Source organism: Aythya marila (genome assembly GCF_965140915.1).
Source record: "Aythya marila genome assembly, chromosome: 20".
NCBI lineage: Eukaryota > Metazoa > Chordata > Aves > Anseriformes > Anatidae > Aythya > Aythya marila.
The window spans coordinates 3,415,484-3,429,290 of NC_139061.1; the positions used below are offsets into that span (position 1 = coordinate 3,415,484).

Below are 13,807 nucleotides of genomic sequence, written 5' to 3' on the forward strand. Positions count from 1 at the left end.
AAACAGCCATAATCTGAGAGTGCCCGCAAGCAAGAGCTGAATGATCACAGCAGTGAGATTCACCCCAAAAGGAGGAGGGCTCAGACTTCCCCCCCCCCCCCCCCAAGCTCCGGTTCCAGCTTCCACATGCCCAGAGCGATGGCAGAGCTGCTCCGGTACGGACCGGCCTCCTGATGGCCAACATTCAGCCCACCAAAGGCTGCAAGTGCTCCTCAGCATTCATCTTGAGACCTTTCAGATTCTTTAGATGCTGAGGAAATTCTTGACTAACCGCATCCAAACTTGTAAAAACAGTAATGAAGTGTTGATAAGATAATAACTAATAGATAACGAGTAACACTGATTAAAAGCAAATGCTGGTCCAGATAGAGGACTGTCTTCTCCTCCTTTGCTCACAGTGCACTAAGTGTGACTTAAGAGCTCACAGCCTTGGAAATACAGCTTGACTCAGCCAGCAATGCAGGTATATTTGTATTTTAGTCTCCTAATCCAGCACCTCTCCATAAAACACACTCTTTAGGATGACTGTTCATGAGCTGTCACCAACGCTGCAAGCTCCCCCTTCCAAAACAAGGTTTGAGGATCTCCATCTTAACTATCATCTCAGTGAGGATTGAACATGGAAAACAGATCTCCTTCTCTTCTCATCAGGTGCAAATACACCTCGTTAGGTGGACATTTGGAGTAATTCAGCACTACCTGCAGGTTCCCTGCACGTGAAGCTCACAGGCCCAGCTCCACAAGGCTGCCAACGGAATCACGCTGCCTGCAACGTTAACAACGCCAATAAAAACCCCACAGGCATTCACTCAGCGTTGTTGAAAACCTCAGGAAGGACACAAAAACTGCCTTCCTGCTCTAAAGTGACAGTCCCATGAGAACGCAAGACAAATGGCATCAAACTATGCCCAGGCTCCACAGGGACCAAGCCACATCACCAATAAGATGTGAGTGCGCTCTCAGGGACGTTGGTTTCAGTCCAGAAGCACAGGCTGTCATCCAGTTGGGGAACCTGTCATTTGCATCCCTTCCCATTTCTTCTTTTCCCACAAAATCCTACACCACATCTCTCCAGAGCCAGTGCAAGCAGCTAGAAGATCCCAGGGGAATCCCAAACACCCTGGAGAGGGTGGCCACTGCACGATCCCCAACACAAGGGAGATCTGACCCATCCCAGGAGACTTTACCTCTGCCCCCATCAGGGTAACTTCTCCCTGCATCAAACAGTTTCTGCCCTAAAGCTCCATTTAGCTACACACAATTACCTAACAGACATTTCCTAAATTCCAGGCTTCATCTCAAGACAGATTCAGGTACGCCATCAGCAAGAAATTTTGGTACCTGTCCAATTTTGGTACCACGCAACTACCAGCCCATGTCTTCCAACAGCTGACAGCAGTGATTAAAACCCAAACTTCCCACTGCAGAGGCTAAAATTCAGCACTTGAAGCCTCTTCAGGGCCAGCAGCCTTCTTTGGGACCTGAGCACATGGTTCCCATCCAGCAGCTGCTGCGGCCACCGCTGCTGAAAGCCCCGAGGCCAGGCCCCAGGAGCTTGCGTGTGCTGCAGGATATGGCTTTAGCAGGAACAGGAGCACACCCAAAGCGGGGAGAAATATCCTGCCTGATGTACTTCTGGTACAGAAAGTTATTTAACTGCTCTTTGGAACCAGAGTTATGGCTCTCACTTGAAGGATAGAAGGCACATTCAATCACAAGACACATTAGTTTGCTTAAAATGTTTGGATAGTTAGTACTAGAGTCACATTAAATTAGCTAAGACTTTTTAAAATAGGATTTACCCTGTGACACTCAAAAGCTTTCACCCATGCATTTCTTCCCATGTTTTCCCCATTTTAATTGACACACACTTAAAATAATTATTTCAAGACTCCCTGGTTCTAATCCAACACCAATAAAGTCCCCCAGAGCCCTCTCATTTATTTAAATGGCTCTGGAACAAGCCTCCGGTTTCTTCTTTTACATTCATTCTTGTTTAAATCTTGGCTATAATATGTGATGTCTTGTAATAACAACCCACTTCTCCCAGGGCCACAGCTGTACTTATTGTTCATGACTCTTTACTAGAGGAAATATGTTGAGCAACCCCTGAACCACCACTAATGCTGTAGATCCCTCCTCAGGCTTTCCTCTCGCAGCCAGATGAGCACGTCTCTTTGCAGGCACGAAGCTCTGACTTGGCCAACAGTAATTCGTGGGCTTGACTTTGCTGCCTCGCAGTGCGCCTGGTTTCAGTGGGACTGCTCATGTTGGAGAATTAAACACAGGCATTGTGTTCACTTCACTGACACCTTGACATGGAACAGGCTGTGTCCCCAGGGACAGGCACCAAATGAGTATTCTCAGATCATGCACATTTCATGGCTCGTTTTCATTTTCCTCATCCCCACGGAGCCAACTTGCAACTTGTCTTTTAGCTCATTTCTCATGCAAAAGCCAAACACAAAGAGGGGTCCGGTCTGGAGCCAGGAGTGGCCATCTCCCTGCTTCACTCTAGAGCGGAGGATGTGAGTGAGCTACAAACAAACACGTGCCCCTCTGCCACACCACAAAGCCAGGATCACATCCCATGGCTTACAATCAAAAAAAGTCTCAAAACCACACAAGGGTCACAAAAAAATAAATTGACCTCTTTATATTACTACTGCTTTTATTCTAGCCTTCCCTGGGAGGCTCAGGACTCTCATTCAATGAGGTATTTTATTTCCCTGACCCTTGCTAGCAGCATTTCCGCTGCAATCCTCACAGGCAGCATTTCCCTGTCTCTTTAATATGCTGCGAGGCCACACTGCTGGCACACACCTGCCATCAGCTCAGCCCCCCTAACTGAGGCTCTCAAATCATGCTCCACGTGCTGAGCAAGCCCTACACTCTCTCAGCATGGGCAATGCCTCTTCTTCCACCCTGTCCTCCACCTACCCCTACAGGGCTTTGCTTGATAATACACCGAGGCTGCTGCAGCTCCTCGGAGGACAGCAGACATTGCAGAACTGATGCTTTTTGAGCTAAGAATGCTGCTTGCTCAGAATGAGTCTGCCTCTACCAAACCTATTCTGCTGCCACAGAACTAACGTGGCCTCAAACCCAGATGTGGCCCACTTGCTTCTCTTGACTCTCACTTTTCTACCCGTGCCACTGTACTGGCTTTCTAGAATGGGAAGAAACCCTCAGCATGGAGATGCTCTGCGGAAAAAGCATTACCAATGGAGATTAAAAACATCCAAATACTCTGAGGCACAGAAGCCTCAGTGAGTTGCACAGGACCGCAGCTGAGCCCTACCCCCAGGAAGTGTTACTAACAGTGATAACAAATAAGCAAAGTGACCCGAAAAGCATACATTTGCATGCTGAGAAGGATGCAGGGCTTCCATGGACTGCAGCTTGTTCTCTAAGACAAGCACTTTTTCCTGCAGTCTGTGGATCTCCTGTTTGCTCTGGGCTTCTGTTTTCTGTAGCGTTTCATAGTCCAACATCTTCTTCTCAGCTAAAGAAATCTGCTCTTTCAAGAAAGCTATTGCTTGTGTCTGGTCTTTATATTCACTGTGGAGTTTCTCCAGTTCATGCACCCTCAGCTCCGCATCTCGACACTTGTCCTTCATATCTTGGAGCTCAAGAAGGTGCTGATTGCTTTTGGTTTCCAGTTGCATTTTCCAGTCGCTGTTGCTTTTTTCCACTTCATCCACAGCCTCCTGCAGCTTCAGTTTGAGGCTCTCTTTCTCCTTTATATGAACAGCTGTCTCAATGTCGTGCTTTGCTTTCAGGTTCTCCAGCTCAAGCTGGTGCTCCATCTTTATACTCTCCACCACTGCCTTCAGTTCCACGATCTCCTTGTGCTGGGTGTCGGGGCCAGTGTTCAGTGTGGCTTTGAGGTCCTCCAGAGACTTCTGGTGGTCAGAAGCTAACGTGTCCAGCTTGGACTTCCAGTTGTCCATGAGCCCCATGTTCTCGTTAGTGGCTTGCTGAACCTTATGCTTGAGGTCAACGATTTCTTGTGAATACTTCTCATTGACGGCTTTCAGCTTCTCCATCTCCTGCTGGTACTTCTTCAGTGTCTTCTCGTACTTCTCCTTTAGCTGGCTGCTCTCCTTCTGGTGCTCCTTGTTGGCAGACAGCAGCTGATCACGTAACCGAAGAGCCTCTGACTGCAAGCCGAGGTGATGCTCGGGAGCCTCTGCCTGGTGAGAGCTCCTCAGGCACTGCCGGAGCTCGTCCACCTCGCTGCGCCTGAGGCTCAGCTCCTCCTCCAGCTGCAGGATTCTGGACTTCTCCGCTACCGTGGTTAGCTGCAACGTGACAGAGAAGACAAAGTCAGTCCCCAGCTCTCATTGCTGTACTCTTCCCTTTAGTAAACGTGCCTCAGCGGAAGTAAATCCAAAGTACATTAGTCAAGGTTCAAAGAAAAAGAAAACCCAGCACCCTCCAATCCGAGTACAGTTTTGCACCAGGGTAATTAGAACTGACTGCTATGCCTTTGTGCCAGTTACAATTTGTTTTTTTGAATACAAACCTCTTATTTTCAAGAGAGAAACACATACCTTTGAAATAACCCTTGAAATTTGCTAGAGAGCAGCAACAGCAGTTTATGAAAAATAATGTCCCGAAAGGCCATTATATTTCCAGGCCAGGCATCTTGCCAGATGATGCACAGAGGAAATGTGACTGCACATGCAGGAGTATCACAAGCATTGAAACCAGCATTAAACATATTGTGTTTCCTTTCGTGCTCAGCAATCCTCAGCCTACAGACCCCACACCTGCGGTGTGATTTGTTTACCCTGGTGTAAAAAGGAGAAGGGATTTTACATATGAGTACTTGTTAGAGTTTATTAGCAAAGTAAAAATGACACAGAAGGCTAGAGGATGCAAGACAATAAATCTAGCCATGGTTAACACTGAGCATAAGGTCTGTGGGTTGGCGCCTGACAGTCTGAACACAGCCTAACGGGGCTGAACTACCTGCTGGTCACAGGGAGGTCAGCGTGCTGCGGTGATGGATAGAGAAGAGGAGATTTGACTGGGTGAAATATTAGAAAAAGGCAGAAGAAACCAAGAAATGAAGTGAATCTTCCAGTGTCAAAACACAAGCGATCAATTCCATTTCATTTGCCATTTTCCCCGCTAACCACCAGCCCAGGAGGCTGGGTGGTTTTGCTTTTAGATGGGCACAGGGGCGTTCACACCACTTAGCCCTTTGGAAAAACCTCACATTTGCGTTTTCCGCAAACTCTAACAAATCCATTGCTGAGAAGCAGGCTCACCAGAGCAAGTTTGCTGCTTCCCACACTGCACAACAACAGCATGAGAAAGCTTTTTTTCCCCACATGGGGCTGCTTTTAGGACTGGGCACACATTTCACACAGGCAGCACGTCCTGCTGCTGGCTCAGCGTGGCTGAGGATCAGAGCTGCTCCACCTGGACTCACCGCTGCTATCCTCAAGTCGCAGCTCCCATGGCTGGAGTGGGGGCACAGGGAATGCTGATTGCAATGTTATTTCCTATCGCAGCCTCGGAGAGCCTCTAGGCAGAATGAATTGTGCAGGGTTGCAGGTATTATTCCGGCATGTTAACTGAAGGATGAGTTGTGAAGAGCTCATGGGTCAAATGGTGGCATGGGGCAGAGAAGCAAACTCAGTCTGAGAAATGAATCCTCCCCACAAGCAGCAAAGCTAGGAAATATGTAGTGCTATCACGTCCAGGAGAGAGAGAGCAAATAAAAATCAAACCAAACAAAAACCAGGGAAGCCTAAATTCAAGCCAAAACCAATCAACAACACAAACCAAAAAAGAAACCCAAAGCAAGGCGTCATGAGCATCAGCACGGGGAAGAAGCCGCTCTGCAGGCAGGGCAAGTGGGGGCGGATTACCCTGGTGTCCTCTAATTCTCTGAGGAGTTTTTCAGCCTGTGCCTTCTCAAACAGCAGGCTCTGCTCGAGCTCCCGTATTCGGGCATGCTCCAACTGCGTCTGAGTCTGGTCACACATGGGGAAAAAAGAAGAACAGTGGAGATGGGAAAGGGGAGGGAGGGGAGAGAGAGAGGAGAGGAGAGGGAAAGAGAAGGCTGCAACATCATCTTCAGTGTACAGGACAAGGAAAGGCAGTTCACAACAGGAGGAGAATAAAGATCCAAACAAGCAGGAAAAATCCAAACAGAAAGTGATCACCACGGGATTTTACGTGGTACTCACAGAGGCTATTCACAAGAAAGTAGGATCTGTGCAGGGAAAACATCCCACTGCATTAAGAAGCTGCTTCACTGTTTTCTTGCATCAACGCTGTACCGAACATACTTCCTAAAAAGCAAAGCTTCCACCGCTGCAGACCACCAGTACAAGGCCCTTGCACCACATCAGAGAATGCAAAGACCTTGCAAGGATTCTCCTGCAAAGACCTTGCAGGGATTCTCCATTCTCCTCAAGAAAAATCCCAAGGCAGACTGAAAAGGCTCTCAAGTTCCCCTCCTCTTTTTGCTCCGGAGACAGCTTGAACCCCGCACTAGGTGGAAAAAAAGCAGGTCATACTGCACACAGCAGGTTGCTAAAACCACAGATACGCTGCACTGGAAGTAAATAAAAAAATATTAGATCCCACACTGCTATATAAATCAGTGCTTCAGGTTTGAAGAGGACTGCTATGAATTTCAAAGTGATGTTAAACAAAGACTAATAGCCCCATACAAAAGACAACTTAAAAGCCAGCAAAACAGATGAGTAAGCTACACACACGTTTATATAACCTGCCCAAATCCCAGAGCATTGACTCAGTGCAGTGCTTCAGGACTCTTCCCCTTTAAAGCAGAAGTACCAAATACTGGTAGTTGGTGGCAAACTTCAGGAATCCACAGTGGCCACTGTAATATCATAAAATTCCCCATAAATAAAAGAGGGGAATACATGGGAAATATGCATGCAAAAAAGCCGATTTTTTTTTTTTTTTAGCTTAATAAATCAATATATTCCTTTCAATTAAACTGGACCTCCCCCCAAAAAAAAACAAACCAACCTGACCAGAACTGGATTTTTTTTAATTTTTATTTTTTAAACTTTTAATTTTCCATACAATTAATTGCTTTTTGCTCTTTCCACTGGAACCAGATCAGGAGTGGTTGTTTTTTTTTTTTTTTTTTTTTTTTTGAACCAAGTTTTAGCTAGTTGTCTAAAACTGATAGGAACTGAACTTTGTAAAAAACAAAAAAACCAAAAATGTTTCTCTTATGGCCTGAAATATATAACTTCACATGCATTCACAGAAGGTAAAGATCGCCTATCAGATATATTCAGACTACTCCACATTTTGTGGTCCATTGGACCCCCAAAGGAAGAAAAAGATGTGGTCTCTAGAACCCAAACATCAAACACCCCAAATAATATCACATAATCACAAATAATAATCACATAATGCAGAAGTTGATTGAATGCATGCTAATTAAAGAAAATTAAGAAAATTTAATTTTGTACTGAGTAGCTTCTCCCCTTCTCTACACAGCTCAAGATCTACATCCTAAGATGGAGCTCCAGGCTTGATTTTATTTACAGGGATAATTATTCTGTTAACACTAATGAATTTTCATCAATTTATACTTGCCCAGAATTCCCAAGTGAAATTTCAGCAATGTATACTTTTGAAATTACCTTAACTGGTGGCGGCATGTCAGATATAAGCTACCTGAAGATGCCAACCTATTACAAAACTAATCTCTGACTCTCCCAAAAAGACTTTCTCAAGATTCCTGAGATTGGCACTCAAGTTCCCAATCAAGCTACCCCAGCTCCACCTGGTATTCTTGCTCAGTATCTACCAATCCTGGCCTTTTCCAAGTCTGGAAAAGCATATCAAAATAGAGGAGAAAAATCAGGGAAGAAAATTAAAGACTGTAAAACAGTTGATCTAAATATAGCTGTATTTAAGGTTTTCATTGAAGTCCTGTGTTATTTCATATTTTATGCAAATTGATTTTCCTCATCAACATGACTCATTCTCAAATCCAGAGTGTCCCTGCACTTTGAGGAAGCTTGGATCTGAATTTTAGGGTTACTTCTTGCTATCAGCCTCAAGTTAGATTACCCACTGGTGTGCAAGGTACCACACAGATACCATAAGGCTGTTCCTTGATGAGATTAATGTTTCCCATAACAAGCCTTCTACCATAAAAAGCTTTTCATACAAGTCATGTCGTCCCCAGCCCCTTTTCTGTCATTGCTTTCCACCTTCCAAGGTACTTCAGCAACAGCACTGCCAACCAGGACCGAGAAGGTCGAGTTCATGACTACATTTCAAGGCTAAATGCACAGCTCCTTCATCTTTTCCAAAGGTCCAAGTACTGGATCCATACCTCCAAAGTCTGAAGAATTCCAAATCTAATCCGAGTGTCAAGGAAGATACTGTCCTACAGGGAAACCCTAGATCCATGGAGAAGGGGATATTTTCTTACCAGCATGCCTGGTATGGCCTTTAACTGCCTCCCACAGGGGCACTATGAACAGTCTCTGGTGAGCAACTGGGGCAAGACACCACTCAGCTCCCAGTACTCTGACTGGGTCCCGGTGTAAGAGGGCTGCAAGACCCTAAGTGGGGAGACAACCATCACTGGGTTTAGCTTTTGATATTTCGGTGGTTAATTCATCTCTAACTAGGGATGCGAGGAGCTGTGCTGGCAGCTGCTGGCTTTGTAGTGACTACCAGGAGGATGTCAGAACACCTATTTCCCAGGAAACATACTGCTATGGGAAGGAGCACTTACCACCCTGCCTTCCAAGGAGAGAGATCTGCTAAGTGAATTACTTGTTTCTGGAAATCCCAACCATCTCCACAACGAACCAGGAAGGTGAGAATTAACTCCAGCAGGACAATCGTCCAGTCTGAGCATCCAAATCAGACAGGACAGGATGTAAACACTGACCACAGCCAAACCCTCCTACAATGCCACTGGTGCTGGACCCCTGGGGAAACCCTCATTTCTTTGGATTGTCCCAAAACCAAGCTGCTCCATGACCCTTTCTCAAGAAGGTATTTGTTCCTCTGAGCAGAAGGTGGAAGCTGGGACAGAACCTGTCAGCCTGCAAGAAGCTTGGTTACATCCTCATTGCACAGCAGCTCCTTTCTAAACCCGCTAAAAATCAGATCTATCCCCAGTTTGGGACCTGCAGTCACAGCAGCTTAACATCTTGCTAGAACATGTAGGGTTTTTTTTCAAAAACAAAACCCCTATACCTGCTACCTAACCCTGGCTCTGTTGCCATTACTCCACAACTAGTCTTAAACACCTAAAGCTTATACAGGGATAATTCACTTATTTCAAAGGGATTGATGGATCAATCTCCCTTCTCTAAAGCCCTGGGGGAAGCTGACCATCTAAACTCAGGAATCAACAGAAACCTGCTTTGGTACTCACTGACTAGACAGAAACTGTACTTGCCCTTAGCAACGGTTTGCTATCAGCACATTGCTGATTTATACCCTGTCCCACACATGACTCTGCTTTAACTTCTGGATAAAGAGGAGAGGTTTAAAACAAGAGGTTCAAAGCCACAGCAACAAGCCCCACTGCCTAGTTTTCATGTTTTCCTGGCCTGATATATGATTGATACAGGTCCTTTGATTTTTCTGTTACTAACCTAGTACTCTAGCTAAAGATAAGGGAAATCCCACAATTCACACAGGTAGAGCAGAGCCTTGCTTTAACAGAAGTATTTCATTTTTCTTCTTTGCACTGAAAAGTTTCGTGCTCAGGACCAGCTTCTAACACCACTTCCAGTTGACACAACACCATTTGAGCAGCACTGCTCAGACCACCAGCCTTTCCAAACAAAAGGGTATTCCAGTGTCAAACCCCATGGGTAGAGGACTCCACATGAGGGATACTGCAGGTCATACAATACATGGCGTTGGGCTCGAATGGAATAGCATCTCTCACCTGAGAGACTGCACGTGCCTGTTAACCTCTAACAGGACACTGCAGGGACAGTGACTGAGCAGTCAAATCACTTCTCCAGTGGAAAAACATATGTTAAAATGCATTCAGACAATCAGTTTTTAACACTGCTTGGCAACTTACGGCAATATTCAAAGCCAGGCTGGCTGGCTGAGGTTAATTCTAGACATCTCCCAACATTACAAGGGATCACGCAACATACCAGAGAACGATCCTAAATTTACACCACAGTATTTGCAGCAGGTCTGCAGCCATCACTAAAGGAACTGCATTGTTCAGAGTTGAACAAAAGGTGGCAGAAATTACTAATGTAAGGCCACACATGCAACACACAAGTTTTGGTGAGGGTGCTTACCTCCAAATCTCCCTTCGTTATGGATTCTTCCTCCACACGGAACTGCAAGTCCTCCACTTTCCTGGGGAAGGGGAGAGAGAGTGATCAGTGACACTCAGATTAGCATCCCACCTACAGGCAGCCATTGCACATGGGCCTCCCCTGCACAACAAAAAGCTGAGAAAAAAATGCAATTTTTTACATAAAAACAGCTCTGCAGAAGCTAAACATCAAGATACAAGGAGCAAGACAGTTAAGCAAGCCTACGCATAGTGAGCATTTGCCTTCTTGCAAGGTACACGCTCCCAGACCCGCTGTTCCTGCTGTACTATTTCTCAGCAAGCACAACTGCTGTTCATTGACACCAGGATCCTGAAAACAGTGAAGGCACAAACAGTTTTCTCTGTTTTACTTAGACCCTGTTATCTCACAGCAGAGCACCAGGCAATTCCTGTGCCAAACGCAAATGGTCCATACAAAATATTCCAGGGGAATCAAAGCCTCTGCCTTCTTGGCAGAGGGTGAGCAATGCTTCTTGTTGCCACAACATGGAAATGGTGAGCTACCTTGGCAGAAAAACCTTCAGAGGCTGCACAGGTCAACCACGCATAAATCCGCATAAAGCCCCACGCACGAACTCAAAAGTGCCTCAGAGTCTTTTGCAAAGCCTGTATCTTGATTGGATTTTCTGTTCAGAGTAATTCAATCTCCTGCTAAACTCATCCCTCTTTGTTCTCTTTACTGATTAAAAAAGGCAATAATGAGGATGTTGCACTGGTAGCCAGATGTAAGGACTCTGATTCAGTTACAGATAAAAATAGCTGTGGGTGTACGTATCTAACTTCATAAACAAGCTTCCTTGTCTAAACCTCCTCTAATTAGAGGAGGCATCTGTTGATATTTAGGAAATAGCTCAGCTGTCTTGGGTTAAAGGGCCTCCTGGAGCTGGGAAAGTGAGCTGCCTACCCAGGGAACAGGGAGACTTGTGCACGAAAGAACAACTCATCTTCAGGGAGCATCGTTCAATTGAAACCAACACCATTTTCATTTTTTTTTCCCCCAGTTACTTAATACACAGAAATGTTTTTCCATTCCCACCGGAGAGTTCAATTATATATATGGAGCAATTGGCCTCCAAAAATGACAAGCAGATCTTCACTCTTATCCAAAAAGGAAATGTATGCATCATCGTACACACACAGATGGGGCCTCTGGGACGTGGGGAGGCAGCGAATCACACAATGGCAAGGCCATACTGCGGTGTGACTTGCCTTCCTCAGGAGGAACGTCTGCAAGATTAACATCTCAACAAATAGATGGGGAAAGAAACTGTCTTTAGCAAAGCCACGCTGTAGAGAAAGTGTGGGGACCTGGGATTGCCCAGCCTGCAGAGTTCTCTTTATAATTCAATACTTTTTTTTTTTTTTTTTAATATATATACTGCATCTTTAACCCAGAACACCTGAAGGCAAGGCTTTGCTCCTTGTTGATATCCAAGTCCCCTCTTTACTGAGGGAGTTCAGTTTACACAGTGACATGGCTCAGGCTGGTTATGGTACAAAATTCCAAAATTACTGGTGTTACCAGAACCCTCCGTTCTTTCAGGCTGATAATGCTGCTTCTCCCTGCTCTGTCAGGAACCAAAAACCAGGGAAGAAGGTTGGAAACCCTCAGTAACTCCACTGCCCAGCAGGAGACTGCAGCTATCTGGTCTTCAACTGGCAGCGGTCTATAGAAACGATGCCCACACTGTATTGTCAGTGCAACATTGGCATTGTCAAATGCCCTTGGCCATGCAAGCAGCCTGTCAAATATTTACCAGGGTCCTCACAGGAGTGCCAGCAGCATGGAGTCATAATCAGGAATGGAAGCTGATAATGTCTTTTGTCTGAAGCACTACATGCATTTGGCAGGGAAGCGGGTCCGACCATGCAACATCTTTTGGCAGAGAAGCAGAGCTGCCACCGTGCCAAGCATGAGCTGTCCTGGCTGTTTGTCTCCTGCCTTTCAGTCACTTTGCACCAGGGGGCAGGTTCAGCAGAGCACATTGAAAAACCCTGATATTGTTCACATCACAAAAATCAGCTCCCAGCAACCGCACAGGATGATATGGCATTGAGTGGCTTCTAAGAACCTTAAGACAGGAATGTATGAGACTACCTAGAAATATTTCCTTGTTTGTTTGTGATCAGCAGCAGTCTGTCAGCAAGTGGGAGAAGTCACCGTACTGGATGCCCATCCCTAAATAAGGGTCATGCCAGATGTGCAACTACAGCAACCTTGTTCTGAACTTGTTACTTGAAGCAGCACCACCTTTTCCTCCATGCAGGCAGGCTGCAGTGGCCAAGACAGAGGAGCACAGCATATTTGAAATATGGAAAGAGATCCAAAGATGACCCTCCTAGTCACTTTTTTCTCTCCTTAGATCACACGACTGATGTTCTTGGGTACAAGCTTCATCTCCCCCATGATTTCAGCTCCCCCACACCCATTCACTCCTGTTTTACCTCTTCTCTTCTTCCAGCTGGTTCAGCAGTTCGATCTTCTCCTTTTGCATTCCATCCACCAGTGCTCGTGCCCGCTGGAGGTTTCCCTCTGCCTCTGTGACATACTGCAGTGAAAAAAGGGCCCAAGTCACAAAAGTTAACCATGTCTGAAGTTCAGAGTTGTTTAAAAAAGGATTGGAACAAGAGAACAGAAGGTTCTGATGTTTCAGAGGTTGCTATTGTAAGAAGGTGGATTTTCCAAAAAGCCCAGTATAAGTACCAAAAATTGCTCAATCTCCACCAGCTGTAAGTCTGATCTGTGTTTCAGCACCTTGAACACTTTGGATAATCCAGCTCTGATCAGATTTAAGCACTTCAAGCCTGAACAGTTTTGGAAACCTGACTCAAGGTTGCCAGATCCAGTTCTGCCCTGGTCACAAAGCGAGAGTCATTTCAGAATTGCATGAATTCATTTGTTACTGTTAATTACTGGGAAATATTTTACACAAGGAAAACTTCAGCTTGCTGTTGATTTGCCAAATTTTTCCCCTGTTTCTGACAGGCAGGTGTGGCCCAACACACGGAGATGCACAGCATCACCCCTACTCCCTGGTAGCTGCACTGGGTTTATAAACACGAGCAAGGAATTCACGGCAAGAGCAGTGGTTAAAGAGCCATACGTTGATGAATAGCATAAACCTGTAACTCTTTTCTTTAAACACTCAAGTGGATAAAATACCATCTATCTAAATCCTTGTGGAAAAACCAAAATGCTAACACAATCAGCCTGTTTTCCTTGTGATTGATGACTCCGTTAATGCGATCGAAGCATCCCCCTCTGGTAGGAAAGTAGTGACGTGCAGGAACTGAGCTGGTGTCCTCAGCAGTGTCTGATAGCATCAAAAACACTGCAATGCAGTCACGGCCAAGGCCAGAGTGGGCGGCCAAGGGGACTGAGTTTGCTTTCCACCTGCATTTCAGCATTCAGATGTATTGATCCACCAGACACAGACTATTACCAGCCCTTTGTCTGGCACA

The 13,807-nt window shown here is 45.6% G+C and overlaps 1 protein-coding gene across 1 annotated transcript in view; it reads right to left on the reverse strand.

Annotated features, from left to right (window-relative positions):
* CLIP2 (CAP-Gly domain containing linker protein 2) overlaps nt 1–13,807 on the reverse strand; it is an 80,326-nt gene that overhangs the window by 12,235 nt on the left and 54,284 nt on the right. The window contains exons 7-9 of the mRNA XM_082776616.1: nt 12,791–12,894; nt 10,305–10,365; nt 3,360–4,304 (exon numbers count right to left, since the gene is read on the reverse strand). Of these exons, the coding sequence (XP_082632742.1) occupies nt 3,360–4,304; nt 10,305–10,365; nt 12,791–12,894 (1,110 nt within the window). The remainder of the gene's footprint in view (nt 1–3,359; nt 4,305–10,304; nt 10,366–12,790; nt 12,895–13,807) is intronic.